General features: G+C 25.4%; 1 protein-coding gene across 1 annotated transcript; it reads left to right on the top strand.

Annotated features, from left to right (window-relative positions):
- The first annotated feature begins 8882 nt into the window (after nucleotides 1-8882).
- On the top strand, nucleotides 8883-12161 carry LOC122506273. The gene is made up of 9 exons (XM_043618367.1): nucleotides 8883-9086; nucleotides 9335-9483; nucleotides 9672-9806; nucleotides 10001-10150; nucleotides 10462-10644; nucleotides 10711-10922; nucleotides 11211-11370; nucleotides 11601-11700; nucleotides 12039-12161. Exons 2-9 carry the CDS (start codon nucleotides 9408-9410, stop codon nucleotides 12121-12123), a joined length of 1101 nt encoding a protein of 366 aa, XP_043474302.1. The 5' UTR covers nucleotides 8883-9086; nucleotides 9335-9407; the 3' UTR covers nucleotides 12124-12161.
- The last annotated feature ends 1002 nt before the right edge of the window (nucleotides 12162-13163 follow it).

A 13163-nucleotide genomic window follows, 5' to 3' on the forward strand; every position in this document is an offset into this window, starting at 1 on the left:
ACCAACCCTTAAAGAAAAAATGGATGATTTAGATCAATAAAAATAATAAACAAACTCCTCCCATTTTCAAAATAAATTTTTTTATTTGTTTTGAGTTAAACAAAATGGAGAAAAAATTAATATTTAAAAAATAAATCATATAATTCCAACCCCCCCCCAAAAAAGTTCATGATTAAGACCAATTAAAATAAAATTTAAACTCCTCCTTCTTAAAGAAAAATATTTTTTATTTGTGGCTTCAATAGAACAAAATAGAGAAAATATTAATATTTAAAAAATATAAAATTTAGTCCCACCCCCCAAAAGATAAAATTGATGTTTAAGACCAATATTAAATTAAAATTTAAACTCCTCCCTTTTAATAAAAACTATTTTTCATTCGTGGGTTCAAAAGAACGAAATGGAAAAAATATTAAACTTTAAAAAATATAAGTCTCAACCTCTCACAAAAAAAATGCTATTAGCCAATAAAAAAATAAACTCCTCCTATATTTTTATTCATTGGTTCAGTTAAACAAAATGGTAAAAAATTTATTATTTAAGAAATAAAACATAATTCCAACCCCCAAAAGAAAAAATGGATGTTCTAGACCAAGTAAAATAAAATTTAAACTCCTCCTTCTTAATCAAAGCTTCTTTTCTATTTGTTGGTTGAGCTAAACAAAATGGAGAAAAAATTAAATATTTAAATTTAAAACATACTATTCCAACCCCTAAAAGAAAAAATGGATGTTCTAGACCAATTAAATTAAAATTCAAACTCCTTCCTTTTAATAAAAACTATTTTTCATTTGTGGGTTTTAAAAGAACGAAATGAAGAAAATATTAAAATTTAAAAAATATAAGTCTCAACCTCTCACGAAAAAACTGCTATTAGCCATTAAAAAAATCAAACTCCTCCTAAATTTTTATTCATTGGTTCAGTTAAACAAAATAGAGACAAATTTATTATTTAAAAAATAAAACATATAATTATAACCCCCAAAAAGAAAAATGGATGATTTAGACCAATTAAAATAAAATTTAAACTCCTCCTTCTTTATTTTCTTTAACTCAACCAGCAAATAAAAAATTGCACTTTGAAAATAGGAGGTGCTTTTTTTTATTGGCCAGAAGCCTTTTTTTCTTAATGAGTTAAACCTAAATGTAACTTTTTAAAAATTAAATATTAACTCCCTTTTTGTACTGTTGAACCAACGAATAAAAAAATTGGTTTCTTAAAGTAGGAGGAGTTATTTTTTATATTCTACTAAATTTAATAATAATAATTAATTTTCAATCAAACTTAATTGTTCATGATATTTATTTTTTACATGAAATTGTTTAAAAAATTTTTATTCAAATTAATTTTTTTTAGTAAAATACTGATTTTTAGCTTTAAATAATATTTATTTAAATAAATTCATTTATTTTAATAATCGAAAAAGTTTTGCTAAATTTCTAATTTTTGATCACATTGTTTTAAAAAAACGTTTTTTAAAAGTAAAAGATATGATTTATTAGTAATATCTCTTAAATCAAAGAAAGCAATTTTTTTCAATGTTTACTATATTTACACATCATTTTAAAACTTCGCGCGTTTATCCAAATCAGTTCCTTTCGTTCCGCCGTTCAGAATATAAGGCCGCAGTCCCATGACAGCGTTTTGCATTGCGTTGTAATAAGAGAGAATGCAGCAAACGTATATTTGCGTCTTTTTCTCTCCCATTACGACGCAATGCAAAACGCTGTCATGGGACTCCACCCTGATCGTAGTAAATCGTAGTCTGCTACAAGAATCACAAATGTTACCAATACATTGACAGGTCTCACAGTTCGCATATTTATCATTAATAATTGAACAATTTACGATTTAATTCAACTTAAATAATAGATAAATCGACTGTAGAATAGTTAATTTATTAATTATAAGAGCTTTTTCTAACATTATTAGTTTTTTTGATAAACTTTTTTTCACTATTTAAAGTCTAACCACCTATGTACATTTATGTTTATCGAATCTGTTAGGAATTTTAAGTAATTATTAATTATTTAGAGATTTATTTATGGCAATTTTTGAGAAAATCGAATCTTTAATTATCAATTTTACATTATCAATACTTCCTTTTGCTATATAACACCTTCTAAATAGTTTATTTCCACTTTTACCGTATGTCTACCATATGTCCACCATTTGTCTACTTTAAAAGTGGACATATAGTAAATCCAAATCTGGCAGGGAAGCACTATTAATTTGATAGTAAATTTGACCTTGTATTTTGTAACAGAATGGTCCTCTTCTTCTGCCATTAAAATTAATTACATTAGCATTTAAAGATGCAAAAAAAAGAATTATTATACAGCCTTATATTCTTTTTAATATGACCTGATTTTTTATGAAACTCTTCTAACAAAAGCCTTAATTCATCTGGATATTGTATTAAAGTTAACACAACACCTCCATGACTACAGCAGTCATTAAAACTAACTTTTTTACCAGTAACTTTTTCATCTTTAAAATGTTTAGCTTGACAATGTGTGCAGTAATTATTTATCGGACCAAGATAATTTTCAACATTTAACTCATTTCGAAATTGATGCTTTAATACTTCTTCACAATAATTTCTTTGACATCGAGTATTCTTTGTTTTTGACAAAGAACTTGTATCACTATTTTTATTTTTTAATTTAAGGTTCTCAGCATATTCTATTTTGGATGCCGCTTGAAGTTTTTTCTTAGTTGAAGTGTGTTTTTCACTTAATAATTTACGTTATTAATTGTACGTTTTAATTTTTGCCTCTCACGATAATTTTTTTAAATTTCAGACCTACTTTCTTTAAGTGTTTTTGATGCAATATTTATTTCTTTATTCCATTTATAATTCTCGGGAAAGAAATAGATGTGTATGCTTCCTCTGAATAATTTTTATTATCAATTTTACGTTTTAATTTTTGCCTCTCACGATAACTTTTTTGAATTTCAGCCCTACTTTGTTTAAGTGTTGTTAATGCAATATTTCCTTCATTTATTTCATTTATTATTCTCGAGAAAGAAATTTTTTCTTAATAGAGTTTTTAGAAAATTTTGATCCTCGATTTCAGTCATACACGACTATGCAAGATCTTTAATTAGAAAGTTGTACAGAGGGAAATTTACATAAACTATTGTTTTCGAACATTAACATTAAATGATTTCTAATATTACAATAATAGTAATTGACAGAGTGGGGCAGAATATTAAAAACAACGATGTTGCAAATGCTATTGCATATACTCCATAAGAAAGACTGTATTCTGGTTGTTGATCAACAGTTGTGAAAACTACTGGTGGTTCAAAAGGATATAATCTAATTAAATAATCTCTTTGATCATGATTTAAACATTTTTTATTAAGACTATCAAAAATGTAAAGGCTTATTCCATCATAATAAGTACAAATCCAATGACCAGATTTATAAGAGCCACTAAAAAGTATTTGAATGTGCTGCTTACTTTTCTCGATTGGAACTATCAAATCAATTGTTTGTAAACACAAAGTATTTTGCATATTATAAAAAAATTTGATTGTCTTCCCAATAGCTATTGAAATTCATACATATGATCATTATTTAGCATTGCTCTTTTAGTGACAACAATACTTAAATCATGAGTAGTCGAATTAACAGTTTCTGCTTTGTTAGAAATTGTTCTTTTATTTTATAAAATTTACTTATATCAAGGAATTATAATTTTAAAAATAGTAATATTACATTAGAATTTTAACATCAAGTTTTATACATTTAATTATAAATTTTATAATTAAAGGAAGTGAATTTATCATTCGGTGATTAAATATTAAATTTGAAAGAAGTTAACAATTTTCCCGAATCAATCTACACAAATAAATTAAATATCTTAAATAAATCTCGATAAGCTCATGGGCTTCAATGTATCGACAGCACAGCTGCCCTAATACAGAAACCTGCTTAATTTGAAAAATATTTTTGAAATTAATTAATAATTTTAAAATTATCAAAGAACTCAGATTTATTTAAGATATTTAATTTATTTGTGTAGATTGATTCGGGAAAATTGTTAACTTCTTTCAAATTTAATATAAATTTTATAATTTTCTTTTATCCAATGTTACCAACTTTTGCCTCTTATAGAAAATAACAACAAATTTACAATTCTCTCCTTATTCAAAACATTCAAATTTTTCCTCTATCAAATATAATCAACGTCCAATTTTGTCTTTCATCCAATTTAACTAATTTCCAATTTTGTATCTTATCCAATATTTAACCAATTTACAATTTTTCCTTTTCCCCACATAACACATAATATTGCAGCAATATTGTTGCAACATTTTTTTGCAACATTTGAAATATTCCCATGTAACATTGCAATAATATTTCAGGAATATTGTTATGTCCGACTCATGGAATATTACAAAATAACATTCCAGCAATATTTCAATAAAACTTTACAAAACAAATTACTTAAATGTCTCAGGAATGTTACAGTGAAATGTTGTTGAAATATTATTTTTATACATTGTTGAAATATTACAGAATTTTTACAAAGAAGATTGTATTTTGAAATCCCTTTTCCAAGAAACTATGATTTTTATTTTTACTGAAGCATTTAATAATAGTTATAAAATGGAACAATATGTTTGTAAAGAAAACAAATCTATTTCATTATAAAAGATATAATTTAAGAAAGAAGAATTTTTAAACTGTGAACATATTTATTTATTATTGACAACTCTCAATTACATTCAGGTAAGTAATCAATTTAATAATTTTATAACAATATCACTACAATATTTATAACAATATTTTTAATAAATACAAAAATTATATAAAATACCTATAAGTATTTTATCAAGAAAAATTTAAGAATAAAATACAAAAATTTTTAAAGCAAAAATACTTGGAAAAAATAGAGTTTCAATATTTGAAAGTAAATTTTCCACTCTAAATTAGTACCATTTTAAAATTAGTAATTTAGTACCATTTTACAATTAGAAAATTAGTTGAATTTTATTAAAAATCAACTAAAATAAATTTAATAGCTCCCTGTTAATTATATAATTATTGGAAATCTACTAATTCACAATTAGAAATTTTAACTATAATTTTATGTCGCTAATTATTATCGATTCTGTAAGATTCAGCTGTTCGACTTGCTGGTCATGGCTTCATTCCTAACGTATTATATAAAATAAACAATTTTCTTTAAAAAGCATTTAGCGTGAATGAAATCTCTTTTGGAATTCCTTCCACTCATGAATCCTTATGTTTGTATCTGAAATAAAATATTAAATTTTTTTGAACTTTAAATCTATTTGAACTGTAAAATCTAAATTGTAGACTAATTAACTATGAAAAATGTGTTGTAATCATCGGGAATTTTTCCAAAGCTGATTTCCGGAAAATTACTAAAAAAAGGTGATTTTCGGGAATTCAGGGATTCCTTGGAAAATTTTAAGGAATTAACTCTTTAGAAATTTCACAGAGTTTCACGAAAATATATTCAGGGCGGAAAATAATTATTTATTATTACAATCATCAGAATAATATTTTTAATTATTATGTGAAATTATAATTATTTATTAATTATTATTATTAAATTATTTAAAATTATTTACAATAATAATAAATATAAAAATATAAGTATTTAAATTACTTGTGACTTTCAAGAAGTTGTGTGCAATACTGGAAACACAACTGCTACTTGTCTTGTTTCAGGAATCATCCACATTTTTTATTTTAATTCGAATAGAGGCCATGAATAAAAATATTTATCGTTATTGTTTAAAATTCTTTGAATATTGTAATCAGTTGAATTACAAGGAGTTGTGAATAGAGGTCCCTTAGAAATGTGTTTTTTTCCTATCAAATAAATAGTACCTTCTTCTGATTCAATGATATTATATATTGTTGCTACAGAGTCATCTTTAAACAAAACGCAATTATTTTTTGTGCTACTACAATCAATTGAAAATGATTTATTTTTAAGTGTCTTATATTGTTTCTTAATCTTCAAACCATTATTAATCAAAGGACCTTCAAAATGGGAATGTTTTAGCACTATATCTGGTTGATTAATATTCATTTCTTCGACAGCTTGTTCTTCGGCATATCTTCTTGCTAATTGTTGCAAAGGTTTATTCGTTTTCCTTAATTTCTTTTTTACCGTGGTCATATAATTTTCGAATTTGAATGCGCTAAATTCATCAACAGGCCCATATTTTTTAACATCCTCACAAAGATGAAGTAAATTATGTAAGTTGTATGACATGTATTCTTTTCCGTAAATAATCTCAAAAGTTGTAATAAAATATTCAATGAGTTCTTGAGCATAATCGATTTCTCCTGGAATTTTAATCAAAATTGGGCTTGAAATAATAGTTAATGACACATGAAGAGCTAAAAAATTAGTATAGAGTTCTTCGTTCAAGACATTTTTCAGAACAATTGGACCACTGTATAATAAGATGTTTCTAAATTCCGTTGCTTTCCAATATTTTACGTCCCTTAATGATCTGGGCCTTTTTGCAAACTCGCTTGGTTGACTTTTCTTTAATTCTATTAAATTAATTGAAATTTTATCAATATCTGATGAAGAAAGTCTGACTTTAGTTGGACCCGTTAACCATAAGAGAATTAATTTTTTCATTATTCCTAATAGGACCAAGTGCATATAATCAATTGGGACATTAGAGACAGCTCCAAATCTAGGAATCTGAGTTAAAACCGTTGCTTCTCCCTGTTGATAAGTACCTAGGTATACATTACTGGCAAATTCTAGGTCTGTCCTTTTAGAAAATGGCCCTAAACCAGGAAAGCATACTCGTCTCTTTTTTTTCTTGTTTTTTCCAATCTGTTCAGGTAGAATACCTTCTCCTTTAATCTTGCATTTGGGACAACAATGGTATCCAGTGTGACCTTTTACTTTTATCACCAAGCTTTTGGCAGGAGCATCACAAATCAGTCCATAAATATTTACAGTAATTCTTCGCTCTTCGAAGATGATGCCGGACTCACAGAATATTTTTGCTTCTTTAACAAATTCTGACAAAAACTCATTCGAATTAGCAGGATGATGTTCACCAAAGTAAGCGCCAATTAAGTACACACTTTTTGAATTTACTTCAGAACAAAAAATTAACCATAAAGACTTCTTTGAGCTTTTGTATATTGGCAAACCATCGATGTTAATATACAAATTTAAATTATTCTTGTTAATTCCCTTGGATTTTTGAGTTTTTAAAATAGCTTGCAGCGCCTGCAATAAACCAAGGTGTAAATATTCTCCATCGTCAGACAAAATTGTTGTTTTCGTATTTATGGGTGTCTTTAGTAGGGTTCGAGCTGTGCGTGGAAGTACATAATCTGTAAATGTTAATAAAAGCAAGAGAAGTGCAGTTAGTGCAATTAATGGGATATTATATAATAATGCCCATTGACATAAAGCAGATTTAAATTTGTTATTTTTATTATGCTTTTCATCTTTCTCCTCTTCTTCTTCATCTTCAGAGCAACTGGATTCAAAAAATTCATTTCCACAATCGCTATCACCGTCTGAAATATTATGTTCATTTTCAAATTCGAAATCAAAATCCAACAACTTTTCCAACTCATTTTCCTCTTCATTTCCTTCTTCTTCATCTACCCCTACTATTTCTTCTATTGGTAATTTCTCTTCTACTCCTACTCTTTCTTCTTCTTCTTTCCTTTGAGTAATAACTGTATTATTAATTTCACTTTCTTCATCTAATTGAATATATTCATTACAGTGAATATATTCATTTTCATTCTCATTTGTAGGAATATAATCATAGTCATTTTCGTCGCTAAAAGCAACATTTTTATTTGTGTTTAAGTCTTCGGTATTTTTTTCGATTGAATCTGCGTTACATTTCTGAGAGTTTAAGCGTTTTATATCCAATTTTGTTAGGTTGTCTCGTAATCGACGAATATGTCTGTTAGAATAACTATTGTGAGAGCTTACTTTTGGCATGATAGACTAAGCTACAAAAACAAATTCATAACCTGAAAGAAACGTATATAATTATAAAAAATACATTTTTGAGAAAACAATTGTGAGAAAATCGATAATCTATTAAGTTAACTTCTATTTAAAAAGAAACACTAAAAAGCTTTCTTAAACTAGCAAAAATTACAAATATTAGTAACTTTTTAATATACTCAATCAAATTTTGTAAAATATTTCATCTTATTTTTCACATGTAAAAATTAAAAATAATGCAATTGATAGTGATAGTGATAGTGGAAGTCTCCACGTACAGCAAGACAGTGGTTGCGCGAGGGGATAACGAAAACTATGCGCATTCCCTTATATCATCCAACCTCTCAATGTTTTAAATTAATTAATTTTAAATTTTTTCATTCTGTGTTTTTATTTTTAATTATTTTAAACAATAATATTATATAAATAAATAAGATAAATTATTATTATAAAAGTTATTTCAACACAAATGAAGCTGTTTGAAAATTTATTCGAAATTTAAATAAATAGAATTTTCAAAATTATCTGTTCCAATAAAAAATATTTTTCAGTATGAAAATTACTATATTTACCTCTGTAAAAAATATTCGTAATAATAAATGACAAATTTTTAATAATGCAAATATTCATTTTGATTTTTTTTTCAAATAAATTCTTCTTTACATTTTTAAAACGTCGTTATCAGAATTTAAATTAATATAACAAATTGACATTAAAGCGCTGTCATCGGTTTTTCAGTTTCCAATTACAATTAAACAACATTCAATTATTTTAGTTTGGCATACTTCACTTTATTAAAACAAACTACAGATTTGACGTAGGTTAATATTTTTCGGTACGCGTTTTAATTAAATTATACTTCATAATTAAAAATACAAAAAGGAGCATGCCGTTTTCTGTAGTAGAATTGGAAGACGGAGTTGTATTAGTTCCGACGAAATGGATAATCAGTCTCGAGAATGACGAACGGAAATGTTACTACCCGCCTTCTGAAAGAGCTTCCAAAATAAATGAGATGATATCAAAATCAGTTGAGCCAGAATTAAATTGGAAACAGTACGATGTTCTCCAATATTTAAAAAGAACTGGTAAATATTCATTTATAAGAGAATCTGTTTATAATAATATTAAATAACACAAACATGTTACACACGCGTCTTTTTTATCTAAATCCATCCATTTATGCAAGCAGTTAATAAATTTTTCTATTAATATTTCAATTTTTTCTACATAATTGTTTTGAGTTATGTAATAATATAATTTATTTTTCTTTCATAAAATCAGAGAGTGGTTTTTCAAATTTATTTTTATATTCATTTATATTTTTTATTTGTAGACACATACGAAAAAGGCAAAAACCTCAAATAATCGATGAACAAATTTAAAAGCCTCGTATTCTACTTCCACCTATGAAACGAATTCGAGCTGGGCCAACTGAGACTGAATTTGCAACACCGAGTTTACCAAAAAATTCGAAACAAAAAGGTTATTTTTTTATCAAATAAAAAATATAAACTTTTATTTTTAAGATAAGTATTTTTATTGAATAATTTAAGTAATACATTAATTAACTTTATAGAAATATTGAGTAATATTAATTTATTTTAAAAAATGTATAAAATAAATAAATTATTTTTAATTAATCAACTTTGTTTTGCTGTTATTTTTGCCAGATTTTAGTGACACAAGATCTCCGGGATCCACAAATGACCTTCTCCTAAACGAAATTCGAATTGCCAAATCAGCCATTGAGAATCCAATTTCTGAAGATTCAACACTGAGATCACCGAAAAACTCAATACAAAGCGGTTAGTGTTTTTATCAAACAAAAAATTAAATATTAATGAAATATTTATTAAATTCATTGTGTTAACTTTATTGATAAATTAAATTATTATTCTAATTAAATGTATTGAAATATTGACTAATAATAATTTATTTTTAATCAATGTATAAATTAAATTATTTTTAATTAATTTATTGTTACTGATATTTGTACCAGATTTTAGAAGCAAAACATTCACAAGCAACCTTCTTCCGAAAAAAATCCCTACTGATGCTTCTACCATTAAAGATTCAAATTCTGATGAATCATCAACAGATACAGACGAATTCGCAAAACCAGGATTATTGGAAAATTCGAAGCATAAGGGTTAGATTTTGTTAAGACAGATTTCAATTATACAAGATTCGCTGTTAATTTTTTTTTTCAAATTTGAAGATATTATTTTCAATCACAATGAAGATTTTAATTTAAGTCTTAACTATTTTACATGATTATATATTATAGTCTTAAAATGGATTGATTTTGACATGATACTTAAAATCTGACTAAGACGAAATCTAATAGACAATTTAGACCATTTTTTATTACTGATCTTGCTTGAGTTTATCTTTCAAAATATATTTTACATTAAAAGTTTTAATAGTTTAGAATTTAAAAAAATTATTATTAATTTATAGGATTTAAAACCAAAGATGTTTTTGCTCCAAGCACATCAACTGAAAAAATGCGAAGCTTAAATAATTTCAACACAGCATCGGCTTTACCTGATAATGATAACAATCCAAATGCATCCAAAAGTAAATTTTCATCAAACTTAGAGAATGCTTTGGCCAGTCTTGAATACCAAGATTCAAAAACAGGTAATGTAATATAAAAGTAGATTCTATAAATTTTTTGAGTTAATAAATTTTTTTATTTTTATACAGGTCTTTCAAGTGACGAATTAATATTATCAAAATTGAATGAAATAATCTTACTTCTTAGAAACATGAAAATTCAGTCTCAAAGTAGTTGCGGAACTTCAAATAATAGATCTTTCTTTGATTCCACAAAATGCCCGAAGTTGCCAATTAATTCCAGAAAGGACCTAATAGCAACAAATGACAAACTAAATGATAAGAATTTTAAAACTAAAATGGTCAGTATTGTATTTGTATTTATGCTAAAATGTATGTAAATGATTAACATTGTTTTTTTCTATTTTTTCAATTTATTAACTTATTTAATTTATTATTTTTTTTATTAAATATTTTTAAATGCTTTTAAAGTTAATTTAAAAAATACTGATAAACCTTGTCTCATTTTGGTTTTGTATTAAATTAAACCAATTGTAAACACATTAAAATGATTATGGCTGTTAGTTTTAGGAATTTTTTTGAATACTCTTAGTTTTAGAAAATATTTTACACAATATAATTTATTCCAGATAAACGCATTAGGATCTATTGGAGGAAGAGATGTCAATAATGTTGTGGCGAACGTGTGCAGCAAGCTGTTTACAAATAAACTCGCTCTCCTATACAGTTGGTCAGGAAGAAAGTCCAAACTGCCGTTGATTAATACCAACTTTGCAAATTTAATTATTGGTATGGCATAATAGATACATAATTATTTTCAAAATTTAAATCATTTTATAATTACAAGCTATCGAAATACGCAGTTAATTCAAAAATCAAAACATAAAAGTTTTTTTTATTTAAAGAAAGCTTCTTCAAATCAAATAAGTTTTTTCGAAAAATCAAGGAAATTTTAATATTTAAATATACAGAATCAAAGAAGCATTTAATTAACATTTTAGGGATTTAATTTTTTTCAGAAAGCGTGAAAGTATCCTGCCCAAAGGAAGATGATTATGCAATTCAAATTATCGTTTCTAAATGGTTCGCTCAAGCCAAAACAAGATTGAAGAGAGAGTTGTAAGAAAAGTCATGTTTGCTGTCATTCTTTATAATCTTTATGGATTTAAGTTTAACAAATATTTATTCTACACTCAAAATAAAATATATTTTTTAAATTCTCAAACTGACATCTCACTTAAAAGAAAAATATATATTATTAATAAATTATTTTTTATCAACTTTCACTAAAAATCAATTATCATTGGTAAAAACAATCAGCTTTTAATAATATTAGTTACAGTGCATAAATTTTTAGTAATAATTTTGTTTAGCGAGTGAATAATTTACTTTTCACCGATTCATTTTATAATAATTTTACTAAAATTATAATTATTTACTAATATTTTATTCTGTAGAGCAAAAGAAGGAGATGAAGAAGACGATAATGGAGAAGAGGAAGAATCATTAAGAGACTCTGATGCTGACGATGAAGAAAATTAATAATTGCAATACTAACACGTTTCTAATTTTTTTCTATCTACTACGATTATTATAATTATTGTATTTAATTACTTGAGGCTTGCTTAATAAAGAAATATGTTTTTATTCTAAATATTGTTTAGTATGATATTTTGCAGCAAAATAATAAATAGTTTTCAAATTTATATAAAATATAATTAAAAATACATAAATTTCTTCTTTATGCAAAAATTTTAATATAATTCAAGTAAATGAAATAATTCCTTTGACACTTCAAGATAATTAGTAGAAATAACCAAATCAAAATGAAATAGTTTATATATTAAAAATACATGATCCTTTGAAACCTTTGAAAAACATTTTTAGTAAAAATTTTATAATAATTTAAAATAAACAATATTTTAATAACATTTTAAAAAAACATTTCAGCAATATTTTACTGTAATATTCCTAAGACATTCATGTAATTTGTTATGTAAAGTTTTATTGAAATATTGCTGGAACGTTATTTTGGAATATTCAATGAGTCGGACATAACAATATTCCTGAAATATTATTGCAATGTTACATGCGAATATTTCAAATATTGCAAAAAAATGTGGCGGCAATATTGCTGCAATATTATGTGTTATGTGGGATCTCTAATTTAACCAACTTCCAGCTTTGTTTTTATCTAATATAAATAATTTACAATTTTTCCTTTTATCCAATTTAACCAATTTCGAGCTTTGTTTTTATTCAACATAACCAATTTTCAATTTTTCCTTTTATCCAATTTAACCAATTTCCAGCTTTCTTTTTATCCAATAGAACCAATTTTCAAGTTAACCAATTTCTAATTTTGCCTTTTATGCAATTTAACCAATTTCCATCTTTTTTATCCAATATAACCAATTTTAAATTTTACCTTTTATCCAATTTTTTTTTCAATTTCCCCTTTTATCCAATTTAACCAACTTCCAGCTTTGTTTTTATCCAATAGAACCAATTTCAAATTTTGCCTTTTATCCAATATATCCAATTTCCAACTTTTCCTTTTATCCAATTTAACCAACTTCCAG

The sequence above is a fragment of the Leptopilina heterotoma genome, unplaced genomic scaffold, assembly GCF_015476425.1.
Source record: "Leptopilina heterotoma isolate Lh14 unplaced genomic scaffold, ASM1547642v1 Lhet_40, whole genome shotgun sequence".
NCBI lineage: Eukaryota > Metazoa > Arthropoda > Insecta > Hymenoptera > Figitidae > Leptopilina > Leptopilina heterotoma.

Bases quoted from the DNA above. Each gene is read 5' to 3' on its own strand.
- LOC122506273 (XM_043618367.1), top strand. From the start codon at position 9,408: ATGAAACGAATTCGAGCTGGGCCAACTGAGACTGAATTTGCAACACCG. The intron at 9,807-10,000 runs GTTAGTGTTTTT...TATTTGTACCAG, and splicing joins GAAAAACTCAATACAAAGCG to ATTTTAGAAGCAAAACATTC. The intron at 10,645-10,710 runs GTAATGTAATAT...ATTTTTATACAG, and splicing joins ATACCAAGATTCAAAAACAG to GTCTTTCAAGTGACGAATTA.